This window comes from Myxocyprinus asiaticus, chromosome 4 (assembly GCF_019703515.2).
Source record: "Myxocyprinus asiaticus isolate MX2 ecotype Aquarium Trade chromosome 4, UBuf_Myxa_2, whole genome shotgun sequence".
NCBI classification, from domain to species: domain Eukaryota; kingdom Metazoa; phylum Chordata; class Actinopteri; order Cypriniformes; family Catostomidae; genus Myxocyprinus; species Myxocyprinus asiaticus.
In genome coordinates this window covers 13,256,171-13,279,076 of record NC_059347.1, presented here as the reverse complement: position 1 = coordinate 13,279,076, position 22,906 = coordinate 13,256,171, and the positions used below count along the sequence as shown (strand labels likewise).

General features: G+C 36.9%; 1 protein-coding gene across 1 annotated transcript in view; it reads left to right on the top strand.

The window, feature by feature from the left end:
• The window catches only part of LOC127437002 (acetyl-CoA carboxylase 1-like), a 116,553-nt gene extending 107,012 nt beyond the window's left edge, over nt 1-9,541 (top strand). Inside the window, 4 exon segments of the mRNA XM_051691585.1 lie at nt 422-576; nt 1,155-1,325; nt 5,053-5,189; nt 8,090-9,541. Of these exon segments, the coding sequence (XP_051547545.1) occupies nt 422-576; nt 1,155-1,325; nt 5,053-5,189; nt 8,090-8,216 (590 nt within the window). The 3' untranslated portion in view covers nt 8,217-9,541.
• The last annotated feature ends 13,365 nt before the right edge of the window (nt 9,542-22,906 follow it).

Here is a 22,906-nt window from a genome sequence, read left to right as displayed (position 1 = left end):
GCAACAAACAGTTGATAATTGAAACGGTGATGTATATAAAATGTAAAAGTACTGCTGTCAAACGCAGTGTTCGATGACTTGGAAATACACACAGTTATTTGCAAGTGATACAATGGCCAATTTATTTAATGGCCAATGCTGAAATGATATACAGTAAAATGCAATTTTGCTGAAAAAGTGCTGACATTTAATCAACTTTTTATTCAAATTTACCCCAAAATATTTCTTATTTTCCATTGACAGTGCAATTTAATAGACATTGGAATTGATACAAGGAAGAGCAAAACATTTTGTGCCAATAATCTCAAAATGACCTCACTGGCTGATATATCAGTCTGTCACTGATTTTAACAACATAAGTTTTGGAACAGTTTCACAAACTTTGCACGTTTCCATTCTTTGTGCGTGCGTGTGTTTTCAGGCACCCCAGAGTTGAGCGTGTCAGAACGTAAAGATCTGGAGGGTAAATTGAAGGAGAGAGAGGAGTTCCTGCTGCCCATTTATCATCAAGTAGCTGTGCAGTTTGCTGATCTTCATGACACACCTGGCCGCATGCAGGAAAAAGGAGTCATCACTGTCAGTATTCCCTACCTGCAGTACACTACACTTGTCTGCTCTGCTTTTTCCTGCTGTTTTTGTTTCCCATTCAGTTATGCATCTGACACATTGTTCAACTGTGCATACCTTTTCAAAAAAGTATTGTTGCACTACCATTGTACAGTGATGGTAATCGATGGTATTACCATGGTACTTTGATATAAAATGGCCCCAAAAGAATTTGGATACATAAGCCAAACTTAAATGTCATTGCATTAAATAACAAAAATATAAATATGTTTCATTTATTTTGGGAAAAAAGTTGATTAAACTATAGATCAATTGTTCAAAATTATTATTATTATTATTTTTGTAAACCTTTATATTTTATATTATATTACCTAGTACATTGGGGGGGAAAAGTGTGGGATGAGGATATGGTATTTGCATGGTACTATAAGAGTACCATGATGCAGTAGTACTGTAATGCCTGTCCACAAAACCATGTTATTACAATGGTACCATGTCCTTAAAAAACCCACTGGTAGTGGTTCTCCCCAGTTCAAAGACAAATGAATCAGTAAACCTGGACTGGAGCTTTATATGTGTGTGTTCAGGATATCCTGGAATGGCAGACGTCTCGGCAGTTCTTCTACTGGCGTTTGCGACGGTTATTGCTGGAGGACACAGTGAAGAGGAAAATCCAGTGTGCCAACAGTGAGCTGACAGACAGGCAGGTTCAGGCCATGCTGCGACGCTGGTTTGTGGAAGCAGAGGGAGCTGTCAAAGTACGTTACGTACAAAATATTGTAGAAACGTGTGTGTGTGTGTATATATATATATATATATATGAGTTTACTCAGAATGGCCAAAAACACAAAACATCCAGTGAGCGCTAGTTTTACTAGAATGGCCAGACTGGTTCAAGCTGACAGAAAGACTACAGTAACTCAGATAACCCCTCTGTACAATTGTAGTGAGCGGAACAGCATCTCAGAATGCACAACAAGTCGAACCTTGAGGCGGATGGGCAGATCACATTGGGTTCCACTTCTGTCAGCCAAGAACAGAAAACTGAAGCTGCTGTGGGCCTACCATTTGTGTACCTTAGCAGAAATCCAGATTTGTCAGACCAGGCGATACATTTTTTTTTTTTTTTTTGTGCCCACTGCAGCCTCAGTTTCCTGTTCTTAGCTGACAGTAGTAGTACCCAAAGGGTTCTCCCAGGAGATCAGCAGTTACAGAAATATTCAAACCAGCCCATCTGGCACCAACAATCATGCCACGGTCTAAATCACTGAGATCACATTTTTCCCCATTCTGATAGTTGATGTGAACATTAACTGAAGCTCCTGACCAATATGCATGATTTTATACATTACACTGCTGCCACACGATTGGCTGATTACATAATCGCATGAATAAGTAGATGTACATGTGTACCTAATAAAGTGGCCGGTGAGTGTGTGCATGTATGTGTTTGTTTGTACGTGTGTGTGTGTATATATATATATATATATATATACACATACATACATGCATACATACAGTTGAAGTCAGAAGTTTACATACACTTAGGTTGAAGTCATTAAAACTAATTTTTTAACCACTCCACAGATTTAATATTAGCAAACTATAATTTGGCAAGTCGTTTAGGACATCTGCTTTGTGCATGACACGAGTAATTTTTCCAACAATTGTTTACAGACAGATTGTTTCACATTTAATTGACAATATCACAAGTTTACATACACTAAGTTAACTGTGCCTTTAAGCAGCTTGGAAAATTCCAGAAAATGATGCCAAGCCTTTAGACAGTTAGACAATTAGCTTCTGATAGGAGATGTACTGAATTGGAGGTGTACCTGTGGATGTATTTTAAGGCCTACCTTCAAACTCAGTGCCTCTTTCCTTGACATCATGGGAAAATCAAAAGAAATCAGCCAAGACCTCAGAAAAATAAAAATTGTGGACCTCCACAAGTCTGGTTCATTCTTGGGAGCAATTTCCAAATGTCTGAAGGTACCACGTTCATCTGTACAAACAATAGTACGCAAATATAAACGCCATGGGACCACACAGCCATCTTACCGCTCAGGAACGAGACGCATTCTGTCTCCTAGAGATGAACGTAGTTTGGTGTGAAAGTGTAAATCAATCCCAGAACAACAGCAAAGGACCTTGTGAAGATGCTGGAGGAAACAGGTAGACGAGTATCTATATCCACAGTAAAATGAGTCCTATATCGACATAACCTGAAAGGCTGCTCAGCAAGGAAGAAGCTACTGCTCCAAAACCACCATAAAAAAGCCAGACTACATTTTGCCAGTGCACATGGGGACAAAGATCTTACTTTTTGGAGAAATTTCCTCTGGTCTAATGAAACAAAAATGGTCTGTTTGGCCATAATGATCTTCGTAATGTTTGGAGGAAAAAGGGTGAAGCATACAAAGAACCAAAGAACACCATCCCAACCATGAAGCATGGGGGTAGCAGCATCATGTTGTGGGGGTGCTTTACTGCAGGAAGGACTGGTGCACTTCACAAAATAGATGGCATCATGAGGAAGGAAAATTATGTGGATATATTGAAGCAAAATCTCAAGAAATCAGCCAGGAAGTTAAAGTTCGGTCACAAATGTGTCTTCCAAATGGACAATGACCCAAAGCATACCTCCAAAGTTGTGACAAAATAGCTTAAGGACAACAAAGTCAAGGTATTGGAGTGGCCATCACAAAGCCCTGACCTCAATCCGATAGAAAATTTGTGGGAAGAACTGAAAAAATGTGTGCGAGCAAAGAGGCCTACAAACCTGACTCAGTTACACCAGTTCTGTCTGGAGGAATGGGCCAAAATTCCAGCAACTTATTGTGAGAAGCTTGTGGAAAGCTACCCAAAACATTTGACTCAAGTTAAACAATTTAAAGGCAATGCTACCAAATCCAAACAAAGGGTATGTGAACTTCTGACCCAATGGGAATGTGATGAAAGAAATAAAAGCTGAAATAAATAATTCTCTCTACTATTATTCTAACATTTTCACATTCTTAAAATAGTGATCCTAACTGACCTAAGACAGTGAATGTTTTCTACAATTAAATGTCAGGAATTGTGAAAAACTTTGTGTTTGTGTATTTGGCTAAGATATATGTAAACTTCTGACTTCAACATAAAAACACATATACAATATATGTTAAATCTAACAAATACATTATATATATATATATATATATATATATATATATATATATATATATATATATATATATATATATATATATATCACAAAACCCTTCATCTGGTGAATATATAGGCTTTAAAAAAAGCTTAATTTGGTGAATATTTACTTACAGAGTATTGTAACGGAGCCAAGTCACACAAACACACAAGTCCATTAGTTTATCCACTATTGGTCGACCTCTAGTTCATATAACTGAGTTCTCTACTAAACAGTTTATTTTATAGGTAGTGCCGTCCTAACTCATGCAACAAGTTGACATGTCGGACTGCTCAAAAAGAGCGACGTTTTGAAAGTGCTTCTTTATTTACATACACTCTTCTTAATGTCAGCCTTCATATAGCTTAAACATAGTTCTCTGCACATTAAACAAGGGTAGGAAAAATAATTTTTGCATCAGGAAAAATACTTAATCTTAATTACTAACTAATTTGTTGGCTGCTGATTTATATACTCCATAGGAAGGATATTTTTGATCATAGCTGCTCCCATCGCAGGTTAAAGTCTTGCTTTCCCTGAGGTGGTGTGTGAGTGTGTGTGAGTGTGTGTGAGTGTGTGTGAGTGTGTGTGCGTGTGAGTGCGTATGTGTGTGAGTGTGTGTGTGTGAGTGTGTGTGTGAGTGTGTGTGTGAGTGTGTGTGTGAGTGTGTGTGTGAGTGTGTGTGTGAGTGTGTGTGAGTGTGTGTGTGACTGTGGACCAGAGAATAGATGAAGAGTAAAAATGATCAAAATGGATGACAGTGATACAGAGCTCTGACTAGACCTCAGAAGAATCACCACACCAGGTCCTGGAGCAGAGCCAAGCCCCCAGGGCAGGCTCAAGTATCTGTAGAAGACGCTGTCTGGACCACTAATACATTACCCCAATCAGAGCGAGCTATCTTAAGCTACAATTAATCTCCACCCTGGCACGCACAGATAGGAGAGCAACACGCTGTTTCTTAATTAAAAGCAAACGGATTAAAAATGATTAATATGGGGCATTAAATGTTCTTGCCGACTATAAGTGCTTGAGGTTTTTAGAAGCGAGGAAGCCCATTAACGCCTCAACAAATCTACACAAGTCCAGCTTTGTTTCAGATCAGCCTGATGTTATCAGTCTAAGTCTAAATCAAGAGCTGTTGATTAGGTCAAATAGAAACCTTTTCAAAGTTTGTTTGAAAGGATGCCTCAAGCTCAAGTGTACTCAAGGTGTCGGCCACTTTTTTGTTTCCTTGCTTGAATCTTTTATTTTTGCTTTATATCTAATGTATATCTCTTTTGTTTGGTTTCTCTCAGGCGTATCTGTGGGACAGTAATGAGGATGTTGTGGAGTGGCTGGAGAAGCAGCTGGCAGAAGAAGAGGGTGCCAGATCTGTCATTGATGAAACCATCAAATATATCCGCAGAGACCATATTCTCAAACAGATCCGCAGGTAACATCCTAACACCAGCACTAAAGATATATTACAGCAATTTTACTTGTAAAATTTGGTACTTGGCTGTAAATATTTGTATGATTTCAATCACAATTCTTTTCTAAATGATGTGTCGCAGCATGAAATCTGAAATTCGATTCTGCCTCAATCTTTTACTCAACCCTCTACAATGCGAGTAAATCACTCACATATGTGACCAAATTTCATGCTATGTGACTTACGATCAGCCACTGGCTGGAAAAATTTTCAGATTTCACTCGTATAGCGACGACGAAGTTCAGCACCATCCTTTCACTGCATGTTGAGAGTAAAAATGTGGTTTCACTTGTTTCGTGTAATGTGTGTCCAAAGACGAGATCCACTCAAACAGCGCTTAACCGAACCGCCGAACTGCCGCTCTTCTTAAAGAGACAGTACTGTTTTAGCACTTGTTCTACAAATCAATGTAAATGCTTGTAAATAGTTCAATTTATGAATTTAACATTTTATTATATATGTAATGGATAATCCACGGCTAGGTGTGCATTTAACAATTTTAAATGCACTTTGCAGAGGCAAAGGGTGATTCTTCGCCTCCACGTTGTGCATTTAAAATCCTTTAACGCACACCTAGCCGTGGATTATCCCGCTCATGGTCACTTGCCAGCATTGATTAGTTACAGCTGTCATAGATTTTTTTGCAGCGCAAATTATAACCGGAAGAATAAAAAATAATGGTTAATTTTATCTAAGGGCCATTAGATCTACAGCTCCGCCTGTTCTAAATCAGACACAGAGAAAAAATAGTGCAGCCACACACTTGGTCAAAACTGTGAATTTAAATGCACAATCCAGAAATAATAATATTCACAGAATGTAGAGGGGTTGACACTCCAGAGGAAATGTATTATTTAATTTTCATTCATTGTCATTTTCACATTAATGTGGAAAAACTGACGTGACAAACATGGCAGTGACAGTAAAAGTAGCACTTACTGTATAATAGGGGAAAAGTATTTAAAACACTCTGGAACCTGCAGATTTTGACCTGAGACATCAAGGGGATCCATCAAGGCTGCACGATTGACTGAATTAAGAATGAAATTGCAATTTGTCCATGAACGTAGCGCTTCATTGCAAAATGCTACGTGCATTTTGTAAACAAACACCGCTTCTCCTTCAGTGTTTAAGTCAGAGATGTGTGAGTGCGGGGGGACCTAAGCACAGAAACATAATATACACAACACATTACAGTTTAAATCGTCTTGCATCGCCTTGCCGGACAGCGAAAGATGCATTTAATAGGTCTTGATTTTCTTCTCTCACCCTCCGTGCAAAACTGAATTGCATTATATTAGCTATGCTGATGAAAGTGGTTAGGAAATGTTTTCAATTGCTATAGTTCACTCTGACTGCTCTATAATGTTATGTTGCTATGGTTACAAACAGCGCATTCATATCAAACGGTGATTAAAATTGACTGGAAATTCCTGTGCATTCCACGGTTTGAACTGTACACATTCCAGCCAATCAGAATAGAGTATTTGAACAGACCAGTGTGTGTATGTGTGTGTGTTTATTTATTTATATATATATATATATATATATATATATATATATATATATATATATATATATATATATATATATATATAAATGCAATTCCAAGACATATATTTATTTATATATTGATTTTTTTTAAAACAAGCTACGAGACCAAAGTTAGAAAATACTAAGGAAAATAAAATTCAATTTGTAAAATTTATGTTTTCATAATGTACAAAGTTAGAAGGTCCCCTGAATAATTAACAGCATTTACTAAGAGAGATTTCGTTTTTTCATGTGCAAGCAAAATGGACATTATAACTGAAAATAATGGCTGTGAATCGATAAAAAAATCTCAAAACTATTATTTTCTCTGCCTGCCATTAAGTCTCTACTAGTATACCTGCAGCTTGCTGAATGCCCAGGTCCTTCTTACCTACGTTTCCACTGTGAGCAAAGCTGAGCAAGCATTTTCAGTTCATCCCTATGGAAGCCTAGGGCCACGCTTGCGAGGTGGATTGTGGGATCGGCAGCGGTTCCCTAGGGTTGTGAGCACCTTTGAGCGGATTTCTTCCGCACCAGTATAAATGCAGCGTCAGTCTCTATCACGCATACGCTAGGTCTCTCTCAGGTGGTTTCGCTTTTGAAATGGGTTCAGATAAAAGTCAGTGAGCGTTTTCGCACGATGCAAAGAGTAGGGCTGGGAATCGTAAAAAATAATTTCATGATTCCAGTTCCGATTCCTCTTAACGATCCTGGTTCCTTAATGATTCCAGTAATTCTTTTAGTGACAAATGCAGTTATTATTGTATTTACTACCCTCTGCTGTCTGTTACCAATTAATGAGATAATTTCAGATTTCTACAGAGCAGATACAGTAACAATCAGATCAGAAATACATTTAATACAGTTCTTGTAAAAGGTGTATTTGCAGACTTTTTAGAGACATCAGAACAATCCAATAATAGATACCTAACTATATTTTAAATAAACAAATCTAAACCAACAAGAAATGTAATGGCATATTTCATTAATTCGTTATTTTATAAAATTCCACTTATTACAACAAAACTCGTGTATCTTTAATTAAACATTGTCATATGAACAACCAGTCAGTAACTGCACTGCTTGATTTAATAGAGACATGGGTCATCATTAAATAAACAGTAACAGTTCCAGAGATTAACTAACTACAAATAGCAATGGTACTAAACTATTTTTCAGTACTGACACAGTACTGTAACTTGGCTGTCGCTTGAAGTACTATGAATCTGTCGCTTTTGAAGATACAAGCTACTCATAATTTAAAGTAGCTTTAAATAATTTTATAATTATATTTGTTTCTAATATTTGTTTCTTTCTTTCTTTTTTAGTCTGGTTCAAGCTAACCCTGAGGTGGCCATGGACTCCATTGTTCACATGACCCAGCATATTTCCCCCACGCAGCGAGCTGAGGTGGTCCGCATTCTGTCCACCCTGGACGCCCCTGCGTCCTCGTAGAGCCCTGTCTACACACAATCATCTCAGAGCCTGGAAATAGAGTCACTGGAACTAGAGGAGCCAACATGGCGGTGCTGTGACTGACCTAACACTGTGGGCTATGATTCTGAAAGTTACGACAGAAAAGTTCTGTCAGTCCTCTAATAGAACTTTTGGAATGCACAACAACACGCACCTTTAGAAACACTAAAGTCAAAGTGTCTCTATATTGTTTTTTAATCTATCCAAGTGCACTTTTGAGACATAGTTGAAAGAGACCAAACAAAAAAGCCACCCAGAGAAGAAAAGCTGCTTTTTGAAGAAGTTTCACCTACTTTCCTTTTGTTTTTGTGTGGTAGGTCATGAATTACTGTACGAGAGAGTGTGTTTAACTGTGATAACAGAGTTAACGGCTTCATAGCAAGTAGAATTTCTTAGATCAACTCTACACTTTCTCTTATAAAAGTCAGGTTTGGGTTTATATCACAATAATTGCTGTATGTGCTTGCTACGTTTACAAACACAGACTGTACACCCATCTACACTGAGAGTGTTCAGTGTGACACAAAGCTAGATCGTTCCCACTTTATTAATTACAATGGAATCGATTTAGTTGTTGCGCCACATTGCTTGCAGCGTAAACACCGTATTCTCTTCACATGCAGGATGGTTGATTGGGCCATATGAACGCATTGGTTTCTTGCTCTAATGTTTCACCCCCTTGTGGCTTAACCAAAACATTAATTTTTAAAAATGTGTATCCACAGGTATTATACATATTATAAATATGCTGTCTATTTTTAGCATAGATGAAATGATGTTGAAAAGTCATTAACTTTTAAAATAAAAGCAAACTAGGTGCTGCAAACTTTAGTTTATAGTGTAAGAGCAGCCGTAGAATATTCAGTTAGTTGAATTTGATTGCAACCATATAAATATTTTGGAATCACATACCAGGAGTGTAGCATAGATATATACGAGGGGGATAAGGGCACTTTTGAGGGGTGAATGGAGTATTATACATCCCATTGGCTGTCATGATGCTCCGTGTGTCATCAGTTTCTGATTGACATGATGGTTGCAGTTGCTACTGGAAAACCTCAACGCTAGCACCACTGCTTGACTCAATGGAAGGTCAACACTGTGTCAAGTTTGCTGACATTTGCTGTGACCCAAACGGGTGAAGAACTGTCGCATGTGTCTGTAAGTGTTGCTGAACATGTTACTGAAGAGATCTGAAGCTCTCCGCCTGGTCCAAATGGAGGATTTTCTGTTTACTGTGGCAAACTGTTATTTCCTCAAAAAAATAAACAAATAACAACTGAATAAAATCATAAATTATCTTACGTGGTGTTGTATTCATTTGGTACATCTTACTTGGTCAAATGTACTATGTGACTAACTTTCAGAACTTCCTCTTAAATCGACCCAGATCATTTATTGCATGCTTCCAAGACAAAGTTCTTTATATTGGACCTGACAACAAACAGGCACCTTACCATTGTTACTCATTTCACATGCAATAGTTGTTAACCAATTGTGAAACATGTCATTTACATATAGAAGTCAGTAGCAAAAAAAACGGTTTAATTCTGCACATCACAGAGGGTGGAAAAAACCATTTTAACTCGTCAATGGAAGTGAATGGACCAGTCCATAAACACTACAATACACACTGATTCAAAAGTATAGCCACAAGACGTAAACATTATACATGTTATTGTAGTGTGATAAAATCAATTACTTTATATGTGTAGTTATACCCAACGTTACAACTCTTATCATGACAACGCAACACCATAACACTGGTAAATCACACAAAAATCTTCTAAACATGTACAATGTTTATGTATAATGTCTTGTGGCTATACTTTTCAAACTTTTGTATATTAACGTTTATTGACTGGCCCCATTCACTTCCATTGTAAGTGCCTTACTGTAACTGCAATTTAGTGTTTTTAAATAAACGAGGGAAGGGTCTACATTGTTTTTTTTGGGGTGGGGGGGGGATGGGGGGGGGTTGTGGTAATCAACATTATGCTACAAATGCTGTCGATTAAGCTTAACTTTTATTGAACTCTCCACATTAATTTAAGAGACTTGTAATGTGCCGTTTCCATCAACGGATAGTATCAGTACTTGTCATGCTATTCTTCAGTCTTGTGAGATCAAATGGCAGACTGAGGAACAAACATCCATTGATTTATTAATTCAGCAATCACTCTCATTGTGTTTCCTCTGTGTAGGCTTTACTCTCATACTACCTTCCACCAAATACAGGAGCCAAATTGAATCACACCGATTCAATACCCATTTAAAATGATGGCAGCCACAATGAGAAAGCTTTTGGTGAAATAATTGACGGTTTCTCTGATACTCAGCTCTAATCAAACAGCAGGAAGGAGAATTAAGATAGAGTATCAGTTTTTTTAGTGATCTGTAAAATGAATCTATGAAAACTTTATTGACAAAATGGCACTTTATTAATAAAGAGGCACTAACGTGTCATTTTGCAATTTAACCAACATTTGGTTCCATGTACAGCTATTTTCACAAATTATAAAAAATAAAGGGTTTCACCTGTACAAGCAGCAGACCGCTGGGATTTGACTCAGTGTGCTATCACTGAACCATTTGCAAACAGAGAAGGATACAACTCAGACCTGAAAATAAACAGAACAGAATAAACAATCTCAACTCAAGGGCAACTTACTGTTCTGCTGAAAGATTTACCTGATAGTTACATATATAATTAGGGTGGCAATATTAAATAGAAAATTTACACTAATACCAAACATAAAAGTAATAAACCCAGAAAACACTATTTTACGGAGTGAATATATAGTAATAAACAGCAGTAATTAACTCTTAAAATCCCTTTAACTCACTAAAATTAATTGCAGTTTACCATCTCTAAATATGAGGGAATCGTTTATTTTAACAGGTTCATTTTCATGAACCGATTCACTTAAATATTTTGAATTTTCCAGATACATACAGTATGAGAAAAAGAGAATGGTTTAGGTGAACATATTTGATTACTCCCTCGGCTCCACAGTTGCGTTCGCAATACAATGTGACAAATGTAGTGTTTTGTGACTAAAGTGCTACTCACTGGAAAATGTAGCTTTTTACAAGAAAAGCTAGTATAGAAATAAAAACATATATAAATAAAAAAAATGTGGAAATAAAAACATATATGTGGAAATTTATGTAGAAATATTTTTATTTTTTTTGGGGGGGGAAATAAATACAATAATGCATAAAAAAGGAAATTAATGTATATACGCTTGGATTTGAAAAATTATTTATTTATTTCTAAGTATGTATACACATTACATGACTGAAATGTTTCTCACGATCTTAAAAATCTTTTGATCTGAAGGCGTATGCTTAAATGTTTGAAATTAGTTTTGTAGACAAAAATATAATTGTGCCACCATATTAATTTATTTTAATAATAATAAAATAATAATAAAAAAAGTTTTGAAATTGATGACTTGGACCAATTAATAAAGAAAAGCAGCCAATAAGTGCCCAACATATAGATGGGAACTCCTTCAATACTGTTTAAAAAGCATCCCAGCGTGATACCTCAAGAAGTATGTTGAGAAAATGTCAAGAGTACATGTCTACAAATTCTAGGCAAAGGGTGACTACTTTGAAGATGCTAAAATATAACACAGTTTTGATTTATTTTGGATTTTGTTTAGTCACAACATAATTCCCATAGTTCCATTTATGTTATTCCATAGTTTTGATGACTTTACTATTATTCTAAAATGTGAAGAAGAAAAAAAAATTATAATAAAGAATGAGTGTGGAAATGAAGAAAAAGCAAGTGAAATGGTGTGGGAATCAGACGAGATTTTTAAAGTGTTTTTTTTTATTTTTTATTATTGAGTAAAACGTACCTCCCTAACCTACAACTTTGATTTAAACCTAACCAATAGTGTCGTAAATATAAATGAGAGGTAAACAAAACAGAGATCCTTACCCTAAACCAAAACTTAAACCTAACCAATCGTGTCCTAAAAGCAAATGTGACATGAAAAAGCACACTTTTCACACTTTATGTCGCTTCTATGACACTCGCGTGCCAGACTGTGTGCTTGACTGGGCTCAGACAGTGGTCTTCAGAGTCTAAAGTCTAACACTCTATCAGGCGAGCTACCACGGAAGCTTATCACATTGGAATAAGTGAGTAAATATACAGTTGGTAGGTCTGTAATACATGCATTAAAATGTGTTGTTTTTCAAATATTGCACTACAGTAAAAGTGTTTCAATATAATGACATAGCAGTGTGTGAGTATTAGTGTGAAAAATGTGTGTTTGTTAAGTCATAATCAGCCGTTGTAGTCATGATTTGTGTGAAAACGAATAGAATGCACAGTTGTTGTAACACCTCTAGTGTTAATTTCACCAGGAAACTGTGATGAAAGGTAGAACGTGGCACATAAAAGTCAGTTTGCAAAAATGTAGTTATAGTAATGTTCATTCTATGAGATTAGGCTGCATCAGGCATGTCGCCAATGGGGGTCAATGCCCCCCCCCAAATGACACATTGTGCCCCCCTTAGGCAAGAAATTAATAAATTAGCATTCAGAAATCATTTCCTCTCTTTGCTTAAACATGATAGTATTTGTAACCTGCGCAAGCAATTTGTGGCAACAGGATCAAACCTAACTCAAAGGAACACTGATCTCCCCAATGGTAACTTAAAATAACTTATCATTTAGCATAAAACTGCATATTTAACACTAACAGAACTTCAAACTGAATTATAGCCCCAAATTACTTATAAATAATTGTATTGCAATTGTTGTAGGCTGGATTATTTTGTTTGTATGGTGTTTTGAGATTTGGTCTATATCTAAAACTACTAACTGGGTTATCTTGTATTGTGGTATGGACATGCTTTGGTCTATCTCTGTGTCTCAGATCATAAAAAAGTGTGGCCCCCATGAAAAAGCAACACACACACACACACACAAATCCTTTCTGTGTTCCTCCTACTGTTTTCTCTCCCTCACACACTCTTAGTAATTATTCTTGAGGATGTTTTAAGGGTTCCAGCGATATGCCACATTGTGTTTGGAGAGGTGTAGAGAAGAGATGAGGATTAGAGAGGAGAGGATGGATTCTAGCTGAAGGTAGATTGATGGAGAGTTGGAGGTGACAGATAGACTTGACCTGATGATCACAGTCACAGGGTTCTTCTACCTGAGTATGGAGAGGACACAGACATGAAGCACTCGAGAAGGTGAAAAAAATGAATTGTGCTGGATTGTAACGCACACACACAAATCTGTGATCTAAAACATTGTTTCTTTTTTCTTATATGTCGTTTCTGATGGGGTTGAGGACAGCAGGAAAAAAAATTGCTAAATGCAAATAAGAAAATGCAACTAGCACATAATAATGCAGGGCTATGATTGTGTTATTATTGCTTTGAATTTATTCAGTTTTTATTTCTATTTTCAAATTTAGTTTCTTTTTTGGAAGTTTGCACTCCATGACTAACTTTTAGTTTAGTTTTTCAGTGTTTTCTAGTTTTTTGATCAACTCTTTGCACATTTAGTTTTTGTTTTTAGTTTCAGTATTTTAGGGCAGCCAAAATAAAACTATCCCCATCATTTACTCACCCTCATGCAATCCCAGATTTGACTTTCTTTCTTCTGCTGAACACAAACGAAGATTTTTAGAAGAATATTTCAGCTCTGTTGGTCCATACAATGCAAGCGAATGGTGACCAAATGTTTGAAGCTCCAAAAAGCACATAAAGGTAGCATAAAAGTAATTTGTACGACTCCAGTGGTTTAATCCATGTCTTCAGAAGAGATATGATAGGTGTGGTTGAGAAACAGACCAATATTTAAGTACTTTTTACTATAAATCTCCACCTTTGACCAGCCCCAACCAGTAGGTGGCGATATGCACAAAGAATCCGAATCGCAAAACACAAGAGGAAACTGAAAGTGGACATTGATAAAAAATGACTTAATATATTGATTTGTTTCTCACCTACACTTATCATATCGCTTCTGAAGACATGGACTTAGCCACTAAAAATCTAAGTTCTGGTCACTTTCACTTGCATTGTACGGACCAACAGAGCTGAGATATTCTTCTAAAAATCTTCATTTGTGTTCAGCAGAAGAAATTAAGTCATACATATCTGGGATGGCATGAGGGTGAGTAAATGATGAGAGAATTTTCATTTTTGGGTGAACTATTCCTTTAATGTTTAACTAAAATTTAAATAGTTCTAATGCTGTTAAGATTTTAGGATAGTCTAATGTTATCACCGTCTAGTGACATTTTCATGTTTTCATTTAAATTTTGTTTTTAGTTTTCAAGGATGAGGGCATGTCATGAAACTTGTCCATGCTGGCATTTGCATAATTTGGCAAGCCTCTACCAAGTGACAGTTAATTTGCAACAAATTAACGTAGAGTTTGATTCGACACACAGCTTTTGACATCAGCAGCAAAAGATATGGGAAGTAGCAATGGGCAAAAAATAGATTTTCTGATGCATCGTGATCTTCATTTAAACAATCTCATTATCCATTCTTAAATAGCAAGATTACGGCAGCACAATTTATCATATTTGAACCGCAATCACGGATTCTGCCTTTTTTGGTTAATTAAGCATAACCGTCTGCCATATTATCAAGCAAAAACACAGCCAGGTAAAGTTGCAAACTGTCAATTTTCATTATATGCTGTGTGTACGGATGATAGGCCAAATCACAAGCTCTTTTGAAGTTCATTTTCACCTCAACTGACCCTTTTTGTTCTCTCTTCTGAAATTCACCACTGACCAATCACTGTTTCACTTCCAAGCATGCTCTGAAACATGGCGCCACAGAAGTTCTCAAAGTGTCTTGTAGGTGCGGCACCTTTATAACACATGTATTACACATATTACACATATTCAGAACAAACATGGTATGGTGTTTCAGCTGTCTCAGAGTAGTTCTGTGCTTGATACACACAAATTCCAACTCATGCTCTGAACATATACTGTAGGCTCTGAGTTCGGTTCGGTTTGTGTGCTTTGCTAAGATTTACTTCAGTTGCACATTTGTGTTTCTAAACAAATCTAAAGTAACCCCATGGCACCAGGGTTTTGCGGACCAAGGAGGAGATGAGAGCATTTCATCGTGTTTGGGAGGAGGAACACAAAGCTGTTGTCAACTCAAATACACACAGAAACAGCAACACATACACTTCCTTCAGTTTTCCGCCAAAATAAAGGCTTGAGGCGATGCCGTGTGCTTAAGTATTACAGAAATATATTACTACTGTATATTACAATAATATAGTAATGATTACACAATTTATTAAATATATATATATATATATATATATATATATATATATATATATATATATATATATATATATAATATATATACAGGTGCATCTCAATAAATTAGAATGTCGTGGAAAAGTTCATTTATTTCAGTAATTCAACTCAAATTGTGAAACTCGTGTATTAAATAAATTCAATGCACACAGACTGAAGTAGTTTAAGTCTTTGGTTCTTTTAATTGTGATGATTTTGGCTCACATTTAACAAAAACCCACCAATTCACTATCTCAAAAAATTAGAATATGGTGACATGCCAATCAGCTAATCAACTCAAAACACCTGCAAAGGTTTCCTGAGCCTTCAAAATGGTCTCTCAGTTTGGTTCACTAGGCTACACAATCATGGGGAAGACTGCTGATCTGACAGTTGTCCAGAAGACAATCATTGACGCCCTTCACAAGGAGGGTAAGCCACAAACATTCATTGCCAAAGAAGCTGGCTGTTCACAGAGTGCTGTATCCAAGCATGTTAACAGAAAGTTGAGTGGAAGGAAAAAGTGTGGAAGAAAAAGATGCACAACCAACCGAGAGAACCGCAGCCTTATGATTGTCAAGCAAAATCGATTCAAGAATTTGGGTGACCTTCACAAGGAATGGACTGAGGCTAGGGTCAAGGCATCAAGAGCCACCACACACAGACATGTCAAGGAATTTGGCTACAGTTGTCGTATTCCTCTTGTTAAGCCACTCCTGAACCACAGACAACGTCAGAGGCGTCTTACCTGGGCTAAGGAGAAGAAGAACTGGACTGTTGCCCAGTGGTCCAAAGTCCTCTTTTCAGATGAGAGCAAGTTTTGTATTTCATTTGGAAACCAAGGTCCTAGAGTCTGGAGGAAGGGTGGAGAAGCTCATAGCCCAAGTTGCTTGAAGTCCAGTGTTAAGTTTCCACAGTCTGTGATGATTTGGGGTGCAATGTCATCTGCTGGTGTTGGTCCATTGTGTTTTTTGAAAACCAAAGTCACTGCACCCGTTTACCAAGAAATTTTGGAGCACTTCATGCTTCCTTCTGCTGACCAGCTTTTTAAAGATGCTGATTTCATTTTCCAGCAGGATTTGGCACCTGCCCACACTGCCAAAAGCACCAAAAGTTGGTTAAATGACCATGGTCTTGGTGTGCTTGACTGGCCAGCAAACTCACCAGACCAGAACCCCATAGAGAATCTATGGGGTATTGTCAAGAGGAAAATGAGAAACAAGAGACTAAAAAATGCAGATGAGCTGAAGGCCACTGTCAAAGAAACCTGGGCTTCCATACCACCTCAGCAGTGCCACAAACTGATCACCTCCATGCCACGCCGAATTGAGGCAGTAATTAAAGCAAAATGAGCCCCTACCAAGTATTGAGTACATATACAGTAAATGAACATACTTTCCAGAAGGCCAACAATTCACTAAAAATGTTTTTTTTATTGGTCTTATGATGTATTCTAATTTTTTGAGATAGTGAATTGGTGGGTTTTTGTTAAATGTGAGCCAAAATCATCACAATTAAAAGAACCAAAGACTTAAACTACTTCAGTCTGTGTGCATTGAGTTTATTTAATACACAAGTTTCACAATTTGAGTTGAATTACTGAAATAAATGAACTTTTCCACGACATTCTAATTTATTGAGATGCACCTGTATATATATTAAAGGAGGACTGAAGTGTGAACACCCTATTGAGTAACTCTGTTATTGGTAGCAATGAATGGGCAATTTTGAAAACTTAATTTAACTTCAATGGCCTTCTTGGCCACTAAACTACTGGTTAGGATATCAAAACAAATAAGGTTATCAAAATGTCTTATAATGGGATGAGAAAATGCTGACTTAAAATGCGTTAAATCAGACTCTTCTGTATTTTTGCTGCAAATTCATCTGTCATATAGTAGAAGTTAGCCAAATTAGGTAGATGCCAACATGGACAGGTCGCATGACATTCCCTCATCCTCAAAGCCATAAACAAAACTCTGGTATAAAAAAACAAAAACAAGTCCCAGACTATAATAAATATGGATTCACTTGCAATGGAAAAATATGGCTTGTGCCAATCACAATGTGTTTTGTGCAATGATTTACTGGCTGCAGAGAATATGAAATTCACTTTTGTTTTATAAACAATTTTGGGACTACACTGGGTCAGCACTTGATGTCAAATGTACAGTGCGTCCGGAAAGTATTCACAGCGCTTCACTTTTTCCAAATTTTTTTATGTTACAGACTTATTCCAAAATGGATTAAATTCATTATTTTCCTCAAAATTCTACAAACAATACCCCATAATGACAATGTGAAAGAAGTTTGTTTGAAATCTTTGCAAATGTATTAAAAATAAAATACGGAGAAAAAAAAAAAATCACATGTACATAAGTATTCACAGCCTTTGCCATGACACTCAAAATTGAGCTCAGGTGCATCCTATTTCCACTGATCACAAACCAAGCCATGAAGTCCAAGGACTTGTCTGTAGACCTCCGAGACAGGATTGTATCGAGGCACAGATCTGGGGAAGGGTACAGAAAAATTTCTGCAGCATTGAAGGTCCCAATGAGCACAGTGGCCTCCATCATCCGTAAATGGAAGAAGTTTGGAACCACCAGGACTCTTCCTAGAGCTGGCCGCTCGGCCAAACTGAGCGATCAGGGGAGAAGGGCCTTAGTCAGGTAGGTGTCCAAGAACAAGATGGTCACTCTGACAGAGCTCCAGCATTTCTCTGTGGAGAGAGGAGAACCTTCCAGAAGAACAACCATCTCTGCAGCACTCTACCAATCAGGCCTGTATGGTAGAGTGGCCAGACGGAAGCCACTCCTCAGTAAAAGGCACATGACAGCCCGCCTGGAGTTTGCCAAAAGGCACCTGAAGGACTCTCAGACAAATGAGGAACAAAATTCTCTGATCTGATGAAACAAAGATTGAACTCTTTGGCCTGAATGGCAAGCGTCATGTCTGGAGGAAACCAGGCACTGCTCATCACCTGGCCAATACCATCCCTACAGTGAAGCATGGTGGTGGCAGCATCATGCTGTGGGGATGTTTTTCAGCGGCAGGAACTGGGAGACTAGTCAGGATCAAGGGAAAGATGAATGCAGCAATGTACAGAGACATCCTTGATGAAAACCTGCTCCAGAGCGCTCTGGACCTCAGACTGGGGCGAAGGTTCATCTTCCAACAGGACAACGACCCTAAGCACACAGCCAAGATAACAAAGGAGTGGCTACGGGACAACTCTGTGCATGTCAATGAGTGGCCCAGCCAGAGCCCAGACTTGAACCCGATTGAACATCTCTGGAGAGATCTGAAAATGGCTGTGCACCGACGCTCCCCATCCAACCTGATGGAGCTTGAGAGGTCCTGCAAAGAAGAATGGGAGAAACTGCCCAAAAATAGGTGTGCCAAGCTTGTAGCATCATACTCAAAAAGACTTGAGGCTGTAATTGGTGCCAAAGGTGCTTCAACAAAGTATTGAGCAAAGGCTGTGAATACTTATGTACATGTGATTTTTTTTTTTTTTTTTTCGTTTTTTATTTTTAATAAATTTACAAAGATTTCAAACAAATTTCTTTCATGTTGTCATTATGGGGTATTGTTTGTAGAATTTTGAGGAAAATAATGAATTTAATCCATTTTGGAATAAGTCTGTAACATAACAAAATGTGGAAAAAGTGAAGCGCTGTGAATACTTTCCGGATGCACTGTAAAAGCTGTGTCCTGAAGCAAAACCCGTTCAGAATCACTGATCTAAACATCTGTGAAACAATGGCTTATCAGTCTGACCTTAACCAGCCTCACACAGGGTCACACACGTGCACACTAGCTTGATCTTATTTACATAACAATCGTGAACTACAGTAATAATGATGTATGTCGATGGCATCAGAGAGTGACTGCTGACCTTTGCCGAAGTGGGGTTTTGAGCGACCATTTCCCTTATGTGAGGCCAGACACACTCATACACACAAACACCCCACAGCCTGATTACACAAACACACACTGCCATATCTCAACAGCGGCCCTATAGCCCAGACACACACCACTGGCCCCATGAATATTAATGCCGATGTTGCGGGATAGGGAGCGCGTGCACACACACAAACACACAAGCGCAAGCAAGCAGGCACAGAGCACATGAATTCTGCTGGGGCTTAAGAGATAATCACAATTGCCCGTAATGGGGTGAGGGGAAGGTCTGAGGACTCTGGGTAGGACGAGGGTGCTGGCTGAAACTAGACATGGGGTTTAAGGGTCTGATGTATCGGCTTCCCACAATTTGTGACCAATGAATTTCAATTATATTTCCATTGCCTTTCCAGTTGTGATTAGTGGATAATGATTTTGTAAAAATCATTCAAATGAACACCAATTCGCAAAAGAACTAGTTGCTCACAAATTGGACATCACCATGGCTCGCAAGTTTTAAGCTACTTTATTCATGAGCAATTTATAGAAAATGAAGTGATATGGGGTCATGTCTAGAACAGTGTTCATTTTAAAACACTTACTTTTACTGTAGTTATAATTATTGTCTTACTATTATTGTTGTTGCCAATTATTGTTGACAAAAATTTTATTTAAATTTGGTAAATATTTCATCATGTCGTATTCATTCATTTTAGTCAGTTTTAAACTAAAAAGGCAAATAATTTTAGTCAAAAAAATAATATATTTTAGTTAACAAAAATAATATATTTTAGTTGATGTTAACATGCAAGTGACAAAAACATGTATTAAATTGCAACAGACCAAACTTTAATCAAATATTCAAATCTGAAAAATTTATAAAATACTAACAATTATTTAAACATGTATCAAACATACTAAAGATTACTGTTTAATATTTAAGGGATAATGTACAGTCAGCCGGTTGTTACTGCAAAATACACACCAACAGGGTGATGGTGGTCTTTTTACCATGAAGGGGTTTATTTTGTGATAACAACTGGCTGACTGTATATTACCCTGCTTATTACACGGCTACCAAACAAATAAATACATGAGACATAAAATATTAATTTGCGTTGAAATTATGTAAAAAGAAATCGCTGAAATCCACCTCCGAGTTCTGTTGGTGTTTATTTTGTAATTAGTGAACATCTGACTGCTCATTATGCATCTTATTTCAAGACTACTTGCCAAATAAATAAATAAATGCACATCAAACATTGATTTGAGTTTAAATTATTTTATTAGCTTACTTGTAGAGACCACAGAGTGATCCAAGAATCAGGAAAGATGACTCGCAATACCCGGATGAGCGGTCTGTTAAGTGGATGTGCGGTTGTCACTGAGCAATATCAGACCACTAGATGGTGCCACTGAGCAATCAGAATAGAGTATTCCAGAGAGCCACGTAAAAAGTGAGATTAAATAACATGGGGAAACCTGTCCTGAAAACCTGAAATAATAGAATGTAATAAATATACTAAAATGTAGCTACTTTTTAGAAGTTACTCTGTTGTGAATTCAGTTTAGGACATTGTGTTATGTGTATGTATTAGGAAAGAGAGAGTTGCATGCAGCATTCATACACAATGTTTATTTGGAGTCCCACAGAAACCCTACACCTACACCTACACCTACCCCTACCCCTAAACCTAACCCTAACCTTTTCACTCCATGACTAAGTTTTAGTTTAGTTTAGTTTATTTGTTTCAGTGTTTTCTAGTTTCAGGTTCTTTTTTAGTTTTTCAGTATATTTAGTTTAGTTTTAGTATTTTAGGGCTGTCAAAATTAATGAGTTAACTGATACTATTTAAATGTACTTCTATTTCTCATAATCATCTGGTGTTATCGAAATCTAGTAGCATTATCATGTTTAATGGAGGCAGCAAAGTTTCAAATGTTATAATATAATGAGCAGGGGTGGGTGAAACGATATACAGGTAGAAAGGTGTCAAATGATAAGATTTTTTCAAATATCGTTTTTATCACGGTTATGTAAAATGCTGCCACTTGGTAGGGAATGCGAGTTCCGCGTTTACTTAACATTTAGAAAGTCTTAGAAAGAAACTTGGGAAGAGCTTGTTAAACAAAAGCTCCATCACTAACCCTCTGCTTGGCACCAGTCCCCTTATTTACAATCGCTGACACTGTCGGATGTCCTACATGCGCCTGTTCTGCTGCAAACATGTAGAGAGACACAATCTCACTAAGGAAATTTAACTCAGGAATTGTTAAATAACACCACTATCAACCATGCATGTATATCTAATAAACAGAACTGTGTAATGTGTCCTAGTATGATTATACACATGAAAAATAAAAATGCCAGGAATATATTAGGCTACAACTGTATAGTAAAATGTAATATTCACTGTAATATTAATATATTTTATAACAATAACAGCTACATTACTATATATAATTACATATGCTATACTATAATATAATATAATTTAATATAATATAATACTGTATTAATGCACTTGAGTTGACAAGAGAGTAATAAACTTGTTTTCATAGACTGTATCTTAAATACAATTATTTCTAAAGTCTGAAAAAATCTTGTACAATTTTGCCTCTTGGTTAAATGTTTCTTGTTTTAAGTATGTCCAGATATTTTACTTAAAGAGGTCATGACATGCCTTTTTTATGTTCCTTGATGTTCACTTGTGATATTAGTAAAGTTTTTTGCACAAAAAACAAAACAAAAACAAAACAGTCATTTATTTGTAAATCATGATCATTTTCTACCCTCATACTGGCCCTCTTTCAGAAACACACTGTTTTGGTGCTGCTTTTCCTTTAAGACTTGAGAGTAAACACCAGCTGTTATAATTGGCCAGAGATTCTTTTAATTACTGTTATAACAACCTCTGCGGCTCTATCATAGGGGAGAGCATAACAGTCAACTAGCGTGTTATGACAGTAATTCACCATTTGTGAATACCATAAAAAATAATGGGGAGACACCTACCTGTCACAAAATCGTCTGTGTCTTCTCTTATAAAACAGCAATTTTATCATAGTAAACTCCACACATTGTTCATTCCGAAAGGATTGTTTAGTGTAAAACATGCTGAAGATTAGTGGATACAGGGTTTCCACTCTTTTCAACCGATACATTTCCATGACTTTTCCATGACTTGAAAGCTAATTTCCATGCCCAAACATTTAGCCTTTCATTCTGAAAATGGTACCAAAATCACATAATCGCAAATTTGTAAAAAATAAAACCACACCATTGTTTGATAAAAGTTCAACTGAACAAATGTCATTTTAAATTTGATCCATATGAACACATTGCATGAATCCTAAAATGGGCGGGGATTAGTGGCACATCAGTGTCTCTAAATGGTCAGGGATTCTAAATAACATGATATATTATAAACTCTTCACCATGTGATGTTA